Source organism: Somniosus microcephalus, chromosome 1, assembly GCF_052327205.1.
Source record: "Somniosus microcephalus isolate GS21.2 chromosome 1, FLI_Smic_1.0, whole genome shotgun sequence".
Taxonomy (NCBI): domain Eukaryota; kingdom Metazoa; phylum Chordata; class Chondrichthyes; order Squaliformes; family Somniosidae; genus Somniosus; species Somniosus microcephalus.
Window position 1 is genome coordinate 149,961,706 of NC_140987.1, and position 15,491 is coordinate 149,977,196.

Consider the following 15,491-nt stretch of genomic DNA (forward strand, 5'->3'; position numbering starts at 1 on the left):
TCGGCCATTTAAGACTGAGATGAGGAGGAATTTCTTCACTCAAGAGGGTTGTGAATCTTTGGAACTCTCTACGTCAAAGGGCTGTGGAAGCTGAGTCATTGAGCATATTTAAGTTCATCCCTATTTATTTTATTAAAACCCTTCATCATTTTGGGTTCAAACCCTAGATCAGGACTTCAACACATAATAGAACTCCTCATCTCAGTCTTAAATGGCTGACCCCTTATCCTGAGACTATGCCCCCTAGTTCTAGACTCTCCAGCCAGGGGAAACAAGTATATAATTCGTGGTCTGACCTCCTGTGACTTTTATTCCACTGTTTTGGTTACATTGTTCAACATTCTATTGGCTTTCACAGAATCTACAGTGCAGATAGAGGCCATTTTGGCCCATCGAGCCTGCACCGACACATATCCCACCCTATCCCTGTAACCCCATGTATTTAATCCCGTAACACTAAGGGTCAATTTATCATAGCCAAATCAACCTAACCTGCACATCTTTGGACTTTGTTGGTCATTGCTCTGAATTGGTTGGACATGTTTAGCATTGAATCTACTAAGACTAAGAAAGTCTCTTTCAGCCTCATCCTTACCTATTTCAGCATCATTTATAAAATACCTGTGTTGCTTTCTCTTTTCTCCACTCCTGAATGCAGTGATTCCTTGTCAACTCCTTGATTGTTATTTCCTCTGAGGCAGAAGACGATGGATTCACAGAATCATACAATTTTGTAGCCCAGAAAGAGACCATTTGGCCTGTGCCAAACTGTGAAAGAGCAATCAAATTAGTCTAATTCCCTTGCTATTTTAAACATTTCCTTTTCAAATATTTATCCACTTCTCTTTTAAAATCTATTATGGATTTTGCTTTTACCACTGTTTTTGATGTCTAGCAACACTCTCGCAACAATCAAAATTCTCATAGACCTCTTTGTTCTTTTCATGGTGATCTTAAATTTCTACTCTCTAGCTCCTGACTACATGATTGCCTGCCTCTCTTCCGCGGCCATGTTCGTGCCTGGGTGGCCCTGGAGATGGAGCATGCGGTGGCCGCCGGCACACTTGAGGCCTTTCGTGACCGGTTGGCGCCGCAGGGACTGGAGTGCATCATCACCCCGGCCAATCAAATTTTAATTTAATTTGTTAAGTTTTATTTAAAGTTTTATTAAGTTACAGTTGACTTGTTGAAACACCCAAAATCAGAAGAGTAAACTGAGGCCCCGCCCCGTCTGCTCTCTCAGGTGGACATAAATAATCTGATGACATTATTCAAAGAAGAGCAAGGAAGTTATCCCGGTGTCCTGGCCAACATTTATCCCTTAGGCTACACCTAAAAAATAGATTATTTGATCATTACCTCATTGCGGTTTGTGGGATCTTGTTGTGCACAAATGGGTTGCCACGTTTCCTACATTACAACAGTGACTACACTTCAAAATATACTTCATTGACTATAAAGTGTTTTGGGATGCCCTGAGGTTGTAAAAACTGCCATACAAATCCAAGTTTGTTCTTTCTTTAGTGGCAGCAAAAGCCCTGGAATCATTTAAGAAACTATTGGATGCTACAAAGGAAGTCATTGGGATCTTGCTGGATGAATGAATTAAGATGGACAGAATGGCCTTCCTCATCTGTAATTATTTTGTGATTTTGTGTAAACTATAAAAGTTGGCTCAGCAAAGGTGGTATGGGTGGAGAAAACCTTGTTGCTTGTATCTTAGCTTGCACCAAGTCCCGTTCACTCATCATTCCTGTGCTTGCTGACCTACATTGGCTTCCAGTCCCCAAATGCTTCAATTTTAAACTTTTCATCCTCGTGCTCAAATCCCTCCATAGCCTCACCTTTCCCTATCTCTGTAACCTCCTCCAGCTCTACAACACTCCAAGAACTCTGCATTCCTCTCACATTGGTCTCTTGTCCATCCCAGACTTCCACTGCCCTACCATTGGTAGCTGTGACCTCAGCCATCTAGGCCCTAAACTCTGTAATTCCCTCGCTAATCCTCTTTGCCTCTCCAGCTCTCTCTCTCCTCCTTTAAAACTCTACTTAAAACCTACCTTTTTAACCAAGCTTTTGTCACCTGTTCCCTTCTTTGGCTCAGTGTAAATTTTTGTCTGTTTACACCATGGGACCTTTTACTACGTTAAAGGTCCTATATTACAACATTCCTACATTACAGCAGTGACGAAACTTCAAAAGCACTTCACCGGCTGTAAAGTGCTTTGGGGAAGTCCTGGGAATCCTTGTGAAAGGCGCTATAAAAATGGAAGTCTTTCTTTATGAGTGCAAATTGCTGTTGAGATAGTTCTTGTAAAATGCCTGTGCTCCTGCAGGCGGCGCTGTAACGAACCCCGGCTTCCGGCCAGGCCGCGGCTGCCGTTGGGACCGGAAGTTGATTGGTTTGAACACCGAGGCGGTAAAAGGTGATGGAGGAGCGGGCAGAAACCCTAAGAGCGGCGGGGTGGCGGCGCTGGAGGAGGAGGAGGCGCACAGGGTGCAGCCGGGGCTGAGCGAGAGGTGCGGGTCTCGGAGCAGCCGCTCACTTACCGGGTGCCATGGACTCCAGGTCGGAGCAGCTGCTGATTGTGGTTTCTATCCTGGAAGGTAAATCCGGCACCGAGAGAGGGAGAAGGGGAGAGACAGGGAGACAGGCCCGGCGGGCAGACGAGGAGGGGGGAGAGAGGCAGACAGACAGACAGACCTGGGGGGAAAGAGAGAGAGAGAGAGAGCAAACTGAGAAAAACTTTGACAATGTACAGACTTAGTGAACATAACCTGGCGATCGAAAAAGGTAGAGACAGGCAGACCCAGCTACCAAGAGAGGACAGGATATGCTCTCACTGCAGTCAGGGAGTGGTGGAGACAGAAATGCACTTCCTCACAGCTTGTAGAAAATATCAGGACATAAGGGAGAATTTCTACCCAAAATTCACAAAAATATGCCCGGAATTCAGAAATTTGAATGACGACCAAAAACTCCCATACCTACTAGGGGAAGAGAGAAATTGCATAACACTAGCGGCACACTATGTTACAGCTTGCCATAAACAGAGGGACAACCAGCAAATTTAAGAAAAGAGTATATATAAATTATATGAAAGTATATATTTATACACTCAGGGATATATCTGTTTATACACTGTATGGATAGATCTGTATTTTTGTGAACAAACATGAATGTTTTCGGATGCTTTGGCAACATAAGATGTAACTTGTCATGCCAATAAAGCGAATTGAATTGAGAGAGACAGACAGACCGGGGGGGGGGGAGAGAGAGAGAGAGAGAGAGACCAGGGGGAGGGAGGGAGGGAGGGAGGCCGGCCGGCCAGGGGGGGGGGGGGAGGGGGAGAGAGAGAGAGAGAGACCAGGGAGAGACCAGGGAGAGAGAGAGACCAGGGAGAGAGAGAGACCAGGGAGGGGGAGAGAGAGAGAGACAGAGAGAGACAGACAGACCAGGGGGAGAGAGACAGAAACACAGACCGACCAGGGGGAGAGAAAGACAGACCGACAGACCAGGGGGAGAGAAAGACAGACCGACAGACCAGGGGGAGAGAAAGACAGACCGACAGACCAGGGGGAGAGAAAGACAGACCGACAGACCAGGGGGAGAGAAAGACAGACCGACAGACCAGGGGGAGAGAAAGACAGACCGACAGACCAGGGGGAGAGAAAGACAGACCGACAGACCAGGGGGAGGAGAGACCGACAGACCAGGGGGAGGAGAGACCGACAGACCAGGGGGAGGAGAGACCGACAGACCAGGGGGAGGAGAGACCGACAGACCAGGGGGAGGAGAGACCGACAGACCAGGGGGAGGAGAGACCGACAGACCAGGGGGAGGAGAGACCGACAGACCAGGGGGAGGAGAGACCGACAGACCAGGGGGAGGAGAGACCGACAGACCAGGGGGAGGAGAGACCGACAGACCAGGGGGAGGAGAGACCGACAGACCAGGGGGAGGAGAGACCGACAGACCAGGGGGAGGAGAGACCGACAGACCAGGGGGAGGAGAGACCGACAGACCAGGGGGAGGAGAGACCGACAGACCAGGGGGAGGAGAGACCGACAGACCAGGGGGAGGAGAGACCGACAGACCAGGGGGAGGAGAGACCGACAGACCAGGGGGAGGAGAGACCGACAGACCAGGGGGAGGAGAGACCGACAGACCAGGGGGAGGAGAGACCGACAGACCAGGGGGAGGAGAGACCGACAGACCAGGGGGAGGAGAGACCGACAGACCAGGGGGAGGAGAGACCGACAGACCAGGGGGAGGAGAGACCGACAGACCAGGGGGAGGAGAGACCGACAGACCAGGGGGAGGAGAGACCGACAGACCAGGGGGAGGAGAGACCGACAGACCAGGGGGAGGAGAGACCGACAGACCAGGGGGAGGAGAGACCGACAGACCAGGGGGAGGAGAGACCGACAGACCAGGGGGAGGAGAGACCGACAGACCAGGGGGAGGAGAGACCGACAGACCAGGGGGAGGAGAGACCGACAGACCAGGGGGAGGAGAGACCGACAGACCAGGGGGAGGAGAGACCGACAGACCAGGGGGAGGAGAGACCGACAGACCAGGGGGAGGAGAGACCGACAGACCAGGGGGAGGAGAGACCGACAGACCAGGGGGAGGAGAGACCGACAGACCAGGGGGAGGAGAGACCGACAGACCAGGGGGAGGAGAGACCGACAGACCAGGGGGAGGAGAGACCGACAGACCAGGGGGAGGAGAGACCGACAGACCAGGGGGAGGAGAGACCGACAGACCAGGGGGAGGAGAGACCGACAGACCAGGGGGAGGAGAGACCGACAGACCAGGGGGAGGAGAGACCGACAGACCAGGGGGAGGAGAGACCGACAGACCAGGGGGAGGAGAGACCGACAGACCAGGGGGAGGAGAGACCGACAGACCAGGGGGAGGAGAGACCGACAGACCAGGGGGAGGAGAGACCGACAGACCAGGGGGAGGAGAGACCGACAGACCAGGGGGAGGAGAGACCGACAGACCAGGGGGAGGAGAGACCGACAGACCAGGGGGAGGAGAGACCGACAGACCAGGGGGAGGAGAGACCGACAGACCAGGGGGAGGAGAGACCGACAGACCAGGGGGAGGAGAGACCGACAGACCAGGGGGAGGAGAGACCGACAGACCAGGGGGAGGAGAGACCGACAGACCAGGGGGAGGAGAGACCGACAGACCAGGGGGAGGAGAGACCGACAGACCAGGGGGAGGAGAGACCGACAGACCAGGGGGAGGAGAGACCGACAGACCAGGGGGAGGAGAGACCGACAGACCAGGGGGAGGAGAGACCGACAGACCAGGGGGAGGAGAGACCGACAGACCAGGGGGAGGAGAGACCGACAGACCAGGGGGAGGAGAGACCGACAGACCAGGGGGAGGAGAGACCGACAGACCAGGGGGAGGAGAGACCGACAGACCAGGGGGAGGAGAGACCGACAGACCAGGGGGAGGAGAGACCGACAGACCAGGGGGAGGAGAGACCGACAGACCAGGGGGAGGAGAGACCGACAGACCAGGGGGAGGAGAGACCGACAGACCAGGGGGAGGAGAGACCGACAGACCAGGGGGAGGAGAGACCGACAGACCAGGGGGAGGAGAGACCGACAGACCAGGGGGAGGAGAGACCGACAGACCAGGGGGAGGAGAGACCGACAGACCAGGGGGAGGAGAGACCGACAGACCAGGGGGAGGAGAGACCGACAGACCAGGGGGAGGAGAGACCGACAGACCAGGGGGAGGAGAGACCGACAGACCAGGGGGAGGAGAGACCGACAGACCAGGGGGAGGAGAGACCGACAGACCAGGGGGAGGAGAGACCGACAGACCAGGGGGAGGAGAGACCGACAGACCAGGGGGAGGAGAGACCGACAGACCAGGGGGAGGAGAGACCGACAGACCAGGGGGAGGAGAGACCGACAGACCAGGGGGAGGAGAGACCGACAGACCAGGGGGAGGAGAGACCGACAGACCAGGGGGAGGAGAGACCGACAGACCAGGGGGAGGAGAGACCGACAGACCAGGGGGAGGAGAGACCGACAGACCAGGGGGAGGAGAGACCGACAGACCAGGGGGAGGAGAGACCGACAGACCAGGGGGAGGAGAGACCGACAGACCAGGGGGAGGAGAGACCGACAGAGCAGGGGGAGGAGAGACCGACAGACCAGGGGGAGGAGAGACCGACAGACCAGGGGGAGGAGAGACCGACAGAGCAGGGGGAGGAGAGACCGACAGAGCAGGGGGAGGAGAGACCGACAGACCAGGGGGAGGAGAGACCGACAGACCAGGGGGAGGAGAGACCGACAGACCAGGGGGAGGAGAGACCGACAGACCAGGGGGAGGAGAGACCGACAGACCAGGGGGAGGAGAGACCGACAGACCAGGGGGAGGAGAGACCGACAGACCAGGGGGAGGAGAGACCGACAGACCAGGGGGAGGAGAGACCGACAGACCAGGGGGAGGAGAGACCGACAGACCAGGGGGAGGAGAGACCGACAGACCAGGGGGAGGAGAGACCGACAGACCAGGGGGAGGAGAGACCGACAGAGCAGGGGGAGGAGAGACCGACAGACCAGGGGGAGGAGAGACCGACAGACCAGGGGGAGGAGAGACCGACAGACCAGGGGGAGGAGAGACCGACAGACCAGGGGGAGGAGAGACCGACAGAGCAGGGGGAGGAGAGACCGACAGACCAGGGGGAGGAGAGACCGACAGACCAGGGGGAGGAGAGACCGACAGACCAGGGGGAGGAGAGACCGACAGACCAGGGGGAGGAGAGACCGACAGACCAGGGGGAGGAGAGACCGACAGACCAGGGGGAGGAGAGACCGACAGAGCAGGGGGAGGAGAGACCGACAGACCAGGGGGAGGAGAGACCGACAGAGCAGGGGGAGGAGAGACCGACAGACCAGGGGGAGGAGAGACCGACAGACCGGGGGAGGAGAGACCGACAGAGCGGGGGAGGAGAGACCGACAGACCGGGGGGGGAGAGACCGACAGACCGGGGGGGGAGAGACCGACAGACCGGGGGGGGAAGAGACCGACAGACCGGGGGGGGAGAGACCGACAGACCGGGGGGGGAGAGACCGACAGACCGGGGGGGGAGAGACCGACAGACCGGGGGGGGAGAGACCGACAGACCGGGGGGGGAGAGACCGACAGACCGGGGGGGGAGAGACCGACAGACCGGGGGGGGAGAGACCGACAGACCGGGGGGGGAGAGACCGACAGACCGGGGGGGGAGAGACCGACAGACCGGGGGGGGAGAGACCGACAGACCGGGGGGGGAGAGACCGACAGACCGGGGGGGGAGAGACCGACAGACCGGGGGGGGAGAGACCGACCGACCGGGGGGCGAGAGACCGACCGACCGGGGGGGGGGAGAGACCGACCGGGGGGGGGGAGAGACCGACCGACCGACCGACCGGGGGGGGAGAGACCGACCGGGGGGGGGAGAGACCGACCGACCCGGGGGGAGGAGCGACCGACTGACCGACAGACAGACCAGGGGGGAGGAGAGACCGACCAGGGAGAGGAGAGACCGACAGACAGACCAGGGGGAGGGAGAGAGAGAGAGACAGACAGACAGACCAGGGGGAGGGAGGGAGAGAGAGAGAGAGAGACCAGGGGGAGTGAAATAAAGAATAGATTTGCCTTTCTAATCTAGGCTTTATTAACTTAAAAATCCTGTAGCACATCTTTCAACACCCAGTCCCAACTAAAGGCTGGAAAGAACTGAATTTAAGATGGCCACCACAAATCACATTGCATCAACTACCAATGAGATTACAGCATATATCCCAAGGCAGGAAACAAACAACCAATCACAATACTTCTTACTAAACATAAAGAATAATCACCACAGGGAGGGAGGGAGAGAGAGAGAGAGACAGACAGACAGACCAGGGGGAGGGGGGAGGGGCGTGACAGGGAGGGCGGGGGAGGCGGGACGGGGGGGCGGGACAGAGGGGGGGAGGCGGGACGGAGGGGGACAGAGAGGAGGGGAGGCGGTGACAGAGAGGGGGGGAGGGAGGGAGGGAGGGAGGCGGGCGGCCAGAGGGAGGGAGGGAGGCGGGCGGCCAGAGGGAGGGAGGGAGGCGGGCGGCCAGAGAGAGAGAGAGACACAATCTTCAGTTCCATGTCTGATGACGACATGCCAAACAGCAGTAACGAGGAGAGTGAAGAGCCTGATCCATATAAATCTATTAGTAATGCCATGAGAGAGCCGTTTGTTGAGATTTAGATGTTCATAGCGTGACAACTTATTTCTGATTGTTAAAGGTTAACAATTTTCCTGTTTGGATTAGTAAGTTGTTTATTTGTAATGATGGACTTTCTACCAGTCATATTTGTTACTGTTATTTCTGTGACACTGTCTCGAATAAATAACTTCTAAAACCCTGCACTCACAATTTAAAGATATTTAAACACCAACAGAACCAAGGGTTCTCAGTAAGAATTTTAGCAGAGGACAGCGCACTTACTATTTCCAGTTCTTTCAGCGCTTTAAACTGTTCACCATTAGTCTGGGAATCCAGTAAATTATCAGCCATGTTCACACTAGTCTTCATTGCTTGCCAAGAACTGCTGAAGACTGAAGGACCTGGTTGTGCAATGGCAACATTCCAATAATTTTCAAAAGTGGTTGTTTGAGAGTTGGTAGGTCATTACAGTCGAGTCTAATCCTGTCATCAGATGTGTGCACGTACGTACACACTGACCTATGACCTCCCTGTTTTGTATGGCTCAATAATGTACTGCATGGTGCATTTGTCCATTGAATTTTTTCCCCCTTAGTTGAAACCATTTTAGTTGTTTAAACTGTCAAGTGCTGAAAAATTAATTTGAGGACTGATCTGCAGAAGTTACTGATGCCAACCTTGTAATGGAATGTATTCGATACATTGTTTGAGGTGTTGGTGATGCTTTTAGTTTAGCTACAGTAACTTCCTCAAAGCAGTTCCCTGATGTTTTCCCTGATACTTCAAATGTTTTAAAAATCCAGAAGAAATGGATTGAAAGGTTCATTGCTGTAATTGTTTCTAACTTGGTGTGTGCACACTTGCGTCATACAACTTTTAAAAAAACCAATATGGTGGGTCTGCGTGTTGCAGTGGGTTAGGCAGCCTTTTTCCTCTGGGCACTCTGTTCAAGTCGCCGATCAGATAAGTTTCCTTATTCTGCTGTCAGTAAAGGGCCATTGAGCGATGAGTTTCGGCAGTCTAATCCAGTTCCTAGCGAGTATGGGTACACAGCTTAAAACTACCTCTAAATGGAACCTAAAGCCTGCAATATATTGCAAATTGGACATGGTATTTAATCATAACAATGCTTGCTTCAAAGAGATTCAATCATATAGGACTAATTATACAGTGAGCCCCTTGCTCTAAAAGGTTGGACTCTGTTATATCTGGAATTGTAAATCCAGGAATCTTGTAACATTGATCTTGTTGACTGTCTGAATTAGGGCGACATTTTCCAAAACGTCATCGACACAAAATTGTGGTAGAAGCCCGATTTGATGGAGAGTTGCTGGCCACAGACCCAGTTGACCACAAAGGTCAGCCTGACTTTGTTACCGAACTTGCCTGGGAACTTGACAGAAGATCATTGTATCAGCACAGGTATGCTATTAATAAAATAACTTTTTGATGAAGGACTTTTTTAATAAAAACAGGTAACTTCCATTTCAATTGAAGAGTTTATGTTTCTCTATTGTTATGTCTCTGTTTGTATTTGAACTACGTATGTGGGAGATGAAAGCTAGTGATTGAACACCTAAATCCTCCCATACCGAGTTACGAATTATCTCTTTCAGGCTCACTCGATAGGTGGATTAATAAAAAATTTACATGTACTAAATGGTACTGTTTATATTTTATTTATTTTTTGATAGCTTAAAATAACCATGAAGCCTGCCTAATATAAAGGTGTATGTTTCCTTTGTAGGTTACAGCGCACACCCATCAAGCTATATTGTTATGCAATAGATTCTGTGTCATTAGCTAAGGAGTCTGTGGGTTATATCATTTTGGATCTGAGGTCTGTTCAAGAGATGAAGCAGGTGTGTTGGCTTGTCTTTTCACAACTATTTGCTCTGCATCTTAAATGTTATCAACTGTTATCATGTGGGCTTAGTCATCTGGCATTTTTATTTGTTAACATTGGTGTTTTTCTCAAAATAAAAGTGTAAAGTCGCGTGGACAAAAGTGAATATATTTTACAAATGATTTAAGGAAGTTATTAACTGTGAATATAGCCCACGTTTGCTTGTAAATTTAAAGTTGAGGTTCCAATCCAGATGTTCTTTAATCAGTGATGCCTGTCTTGAAGCCATTCCTCAGTCCAAGCATCAAATTAAAGTTTCAGCTCTGAATTAGTATTTGGCAATAATTAAAAAGAAAAAAATGTCCAACATTCATTGTAGAGATTGATTTAATTGCACAAAAGAGCCATCATAAATGGGTTGGATGCTATTGGTTACAGAAATTTGAAAAGGAAAGTAAATTACGTGGAGAGGCTATAGAAGCTGGAATTGTTCTCCTGGGAGTAGAGACGGTTAAGGGGAGATGATAGAGGGGTGTTCAAAATGATATGGGGTTTTGATAGTGAATAGGAAGAAACTGTTTCCACCTGCAGGAGGGTCAGTAATTGGCAAAAGGACCAATGGGGAGATGAGAATTTATTTTATGCAGCGAGTTATGATCTGGAATGCACTGCCTGCAAGTGTGGTGAAAGCAGATTCAATAGTAAATTTCAGAAGGGAATTGAATAAATACTTCAAGGGGGGTGGGGGGGAAATTGCAGAGCTCTGGGGAAAGAGCAGGGGAGTGGGACTAATTGAATAGCTCTTTCAAAGAGCCGACGTAATGGACCAAATGGCTTTCTGTGCTGTATGATTCTACAAAAGGCAGAAATGGAACAAAGGGAACATTTCTCTTTCTAATCAGATTTTTGCTACTCTTTCAGATGGTACCTATAGAACTGACAAAATAGCAAATGCTTGCAATTAGCTAGCTGAGCAATGACTTAAATATTTTTGTTTACTTGTAATCAGCTACAGCCGTTCACTTGTTGCCATTTAACAGGTTATATCTAGTTTTTATTTTGTCACTTCTAAAAATGCTGGCTCCAAGAACTGAAATATTTTCTTTAAAAAAAATCCTTTTATTTGGCAACTGCTCTTGCATAGCAGATTTTTAATATTTCATTTTTGGTATTGGATTCTTTGTGTTATGGTTTCATTGTAAATTGTGGTTCTGTCCATCCATGCATCAATCTACAAACATGACATTTTCATTAATCACGTTCAGAATTCAATTACATTTTTGAATTGCAGTGATTTTTTTTATCCAACCTTTGAATCTATAATATTTTTGGTTAGGAGGCTGGATGGAATAGTTTCGGCCACGGACCTTGCTCATCAGTGTCATTCCTGAGATGTATATTTAGAAGAACGCTCAAGCATAAAATGTTGCAAGTACTGTTCTTTTTATTAAAAAAAAAATTAAAATAAAGTTAAGTACTACCAGGCAGTAACTTTAAATTTGTAAATTAAAAAAAAATCTCTCCACTGAGTGGTTGGGTCTTGTTAATGGCACTGCTGTCTTTACAATTCTTCGGCCAGACATGGAAAAATATTTGATTACCACCAGCATCAAGGCTGCTTATTGTGATGAAATCTCATCTTCCATTGCCTAACTTTTGATATGTGAAGATGACAGCAACTTTAGCCAGGAAGCTACCATTTTCTGAGTTTTCGCTTTTTTATTTAAATTGGTTACTGGAGATCTTCAGATAAGGTTATCCTTGATGATTATTGTTGAACCATATGAAGAGCTCATTTACTCAATAAATTAGGGTTTTTGTTTCTCTCTGATGATGTAAGCCCCCAAAGTACAGACCAAGTGATATACATGGTCGACATCACTGGCTTGTTGTAAGAAAGACAGACCCAATAATTGAAGTCAAAACGGTTTATTCAGGCCTGGGGAGATAATGCTCTTGCGTCCCCACACAAGGCTCCAACTCCACTGAACCCCTTGAGATTCACACAGTTATACACATTTTCCAAACCCTCCTTCAGAGATCCAATCGATTTAAAAGTCTATACATTAATCACTAACTAGGTGTGTCTAACTTATACAAAATAACCTATAACATAAGTTTCACTTTTCACTGAAGGGGCATGTAGACCCTCTGATTTCTTGGAAATGAGTCATCCAGGACATGTGATTTCTGAGAAGCGAGTCATTCTCTCTCCTGGCCACGACTAAGTTTCGTTTTCCAGGAAAGGGTTATGTCAGTGTCTCTTTTTGTAAGTTTCATCTCTCTAAACTGGTATGGTCATTTCTGCAATTAAACATACGAATAATTAGTACATTTAATCTTTACACATTCTGTGTCTGCCATTGCGTTCTACTAAACGTGCCCTGTTACGCTCATTTTTAATCTTACTTCACTGAAAATAGTGTTAGTATAGTGGTGAGATTTGTCTTCATATAAAGGGAATATTCAATGGAAATACAGCAAATAGTACTTTTGTTACGATCTTCGCTACCTGTTAAATCAGAAATGTTGCTCGCTGTTTCTATTGCAAATTATGCTTATGATTTGAAATGTTTTACTGTAGGCATCCAAATGGTATCCCTTGCTTAGTAGTAAATACACAAAAAGTAAACCTGAGATCAAGATTGGCATTGTATTGGAGACTGATGCTAAACCACAAGTGGAAGGTTTTAAAGCCAGAGAGGCACCACCAAGAGATGGAAGAAGTAAGTATATTTCTTACTACATTACTTCATAGTGTTCTCTTAACTGAACTTTGCTGTCTCCATTTCAATAAATAAGCATCATGTGATGACTGTATAAACAGCAAAACCACCCACAGACCTCCAATGGTTTCAACACACAAACCTTTGGTCTGATCTCAGAACATAAATTTGAAATGTAACTAATTTTATAAAAGTAATCCTGGTTCATTGAGTGACCTGTTAAATCTACATTTGGATTTCTGTGTTGGAAGGTGACTGGCATGTAGGTGTTTTAAATTGATCTAGAATATTGGGGTGCAACTGCTGCAGTTCTTGTCTCCAGAGGAATGTAGAGTTCTGGTTTAATACTAGCAATTGTTCTGATGCTATTCCTGCTATTGTCTTAGAGGGCTAGCCTGGCCTTGTTTTTCTACAGTTGTATTTGGTTGGCCTGAGCACAGACTAGGCTATTCTCAAGTATACGAATCTGCCTGGCTTTGGACTATGCGGAGTCCAAGAGTAAGAGATTGCTTTCTCGCTACCGTGCCAAACTGTTGTTCTTTTGTGCGATTGGGCAAGTAATGGACTTTTTAGAATATTTTGTTTGATGACGAGTAAGCCACTTTCTTAGGGAATTCCTTTTTTTTCTGTCAACTTTTCCAACCATCTTCACTATTTTGTTTCATGTAACTGAAAACAGCTTGCAGGCAACATACTTTCTCGATAGTTATTTGTTTCCATCGTGGGAGCACCGTCATAAGGACTGCAGTTGTTTAAGAAGGCCCACCACCACCTTCTCGGAGAAATTAGAGGTGGACAATAAATGCTGCCATTCCTATGTCGCCCACATCCAGAGAACCAATCTAAAAATTATCTTCGTGCCGATCATGCACGATTTGTTCACCTTCCTTTCTGTTTATCTCTCTGCACTAATTTTGTTGTTACTTGTTCATAATGTGGGGAGTTAACTGCTCTGTAGAAGATGCCGTCCTTGCCCTTTTGACAGTAGGGTTTTTAATATTCTGTAGGGTGAGAACATGATGCTAACAGCAATGAAAAGATTTGTTTGCCCAGCACATTTGGAAACACTATCAATTTTAAAACTGGCCACTCAAGATATATGATACTTAATGGCATAATGAAAGTAACCCCACAACGTTACTTTGAGATGCACCAGAGTGGAGAAGATAAATTTAAGATAGAAGCCAAGAAACATTTCTTTATACACAAGATTAGGCTAGTTTATTATGCACCAGACATTATTAAAGCTATAAAGTATACAGTGTCGACTCACCAGCGTAGTACCAGGGGTGAAACCTATAGTTGTGAGAAGCGACTCAAGATAGTGGGACAATTTCCATTAAAACAGAAGCGTAAGAGGAGATTTTATGGAGGTTTTTAAAATTAATAGGAAAACTCTTTTTCCTCTGGTTGCGAAGTCAGTGATGAGCTACTATTAAAATTGTCTGAATGTAAAGAGAGGTGGGGCGAAATCTCTTTACTCAGCGTTGTTGGAGCGTGGAATGAAGCCGGGGCAGAATTGGGCAGTGGGATTAGTTTTGGATTGGTCTGACCAAGAGCCAGCACAGACATGATGAATTGAATGGCTTGCTTCTGTGCTTTAAACACCTGGTTCTAATTTGATCAATACCTGAAATGATTGCCAGGAAGAATAGTTACACCCAGGACGTTGGACTTGCTGAGCAACAACTAGATTCAGTACTTGAACTCAGTAGGGTTGTTGTTCTGCAAAGATGAGATCAAATGGGCTGAAGAACCACCTTCATCTGAATCAAGCTTGTGAAAAGTGTGGAGAGAGAATTCTAACTTGTGATTCTAAAATGGCATGGGTATAAGTTCAGCTATTGCGGGGGTGGAGGGGGGAGTGATACCTGTTGTCAGATGTTTAAAACTAGGAACCACATGCCACAGCTAAAATCAGAAGACAAATTGTATACTTTTGTTGAGGTATTTTTGAACATAAATGAGTGCGTTTTTTTGTGTTTTAGTGTAAATCTTTGCCATGAACCTTTAAAAATAGGTAGCACCTTTAGAAATTTGTACTAACTTCTTTACTGCGGTTGATTTCGAAATGAAAGTACATAAAACATTGGCTAAGTGGCACAAGCTGTTAAATTATTCATAGAAACATAAAAAAATAGAAGCGGGAGTAGGCCATTCGGCCCTTCGTGCCTGCTCTGCCATTCAGTATGATAATGGCTGATCCTCTATCTCAATATCATATTCCCGCTCTCTCCCCATACCCCTTGATGCCTTTTGCGTCTAGAAATCTATCTACTTAAATATATTCAGTGACTTGGCCGCCACAGGCTTCTGTGGTAGAGAATTCCACAGGTTCACCGCAATTTCTCCTCATCTCAGTCCTAAATGTCCTACCCTGTATCCTGAGACTGTGACCCTTCTTTCTAGACCCCCCCCAGCCAGGGGAAACATTCTCCCTGCATCCAGTCTGCCTAGCCCTGTCAGAATTTTATACATTTTAATAAGATCACCTCTCATTCTTCTAAACTCTAGTGAATACAGGCCTAGTCGACCCAATCTCTCCTCATACGACAGTCCTGCCATCCCAGGAATCAGTCTGGCGAATCTTCGCTGCACTCCCACTATGGCAAGCATATCTTTTCTTAGGTAAGGAGACCAAAACTGCACACAGTACTCCAGTTGTGGTCTCACCAAGGCCCTGTACAACTGTAGTA

General features: G+C 48.3%; 1 protein-coding gene across 1 annotated transcript in view; it reads left to right on the forward strand.

The window, feature by feature from the left end:
- The first annotated feature begins 2,316 nt into the window (after positions 1-2,316).
- Positions 2,317-15,491, forward strand: part of cep120 (centrosomal protein 120) — a 143,599-nt gene continuing 130,424 nt past the window's right edge. The window contains exons 1-4 of the mRNA XM_085967909.1: positions 2,317-2,607; positions 9,489-9,645; positions 9,971-10,085; positions 12,654-12,795. Of these exons, the coding sequence (XP_085824035.1) occupies positions 2,559-2,607; positions 9,489-9,645; positions 9,971-10,085; positions 12,654-12,795 (463 nt within the window). The 5' untranslated portion in view covers positions 2,317-2,558. The remainder of the gene's footprint in view (positions 2,608-9,488; positions 9,646-9,970; positions 10,086-12,653; positions 12,796-15,491) is intronic.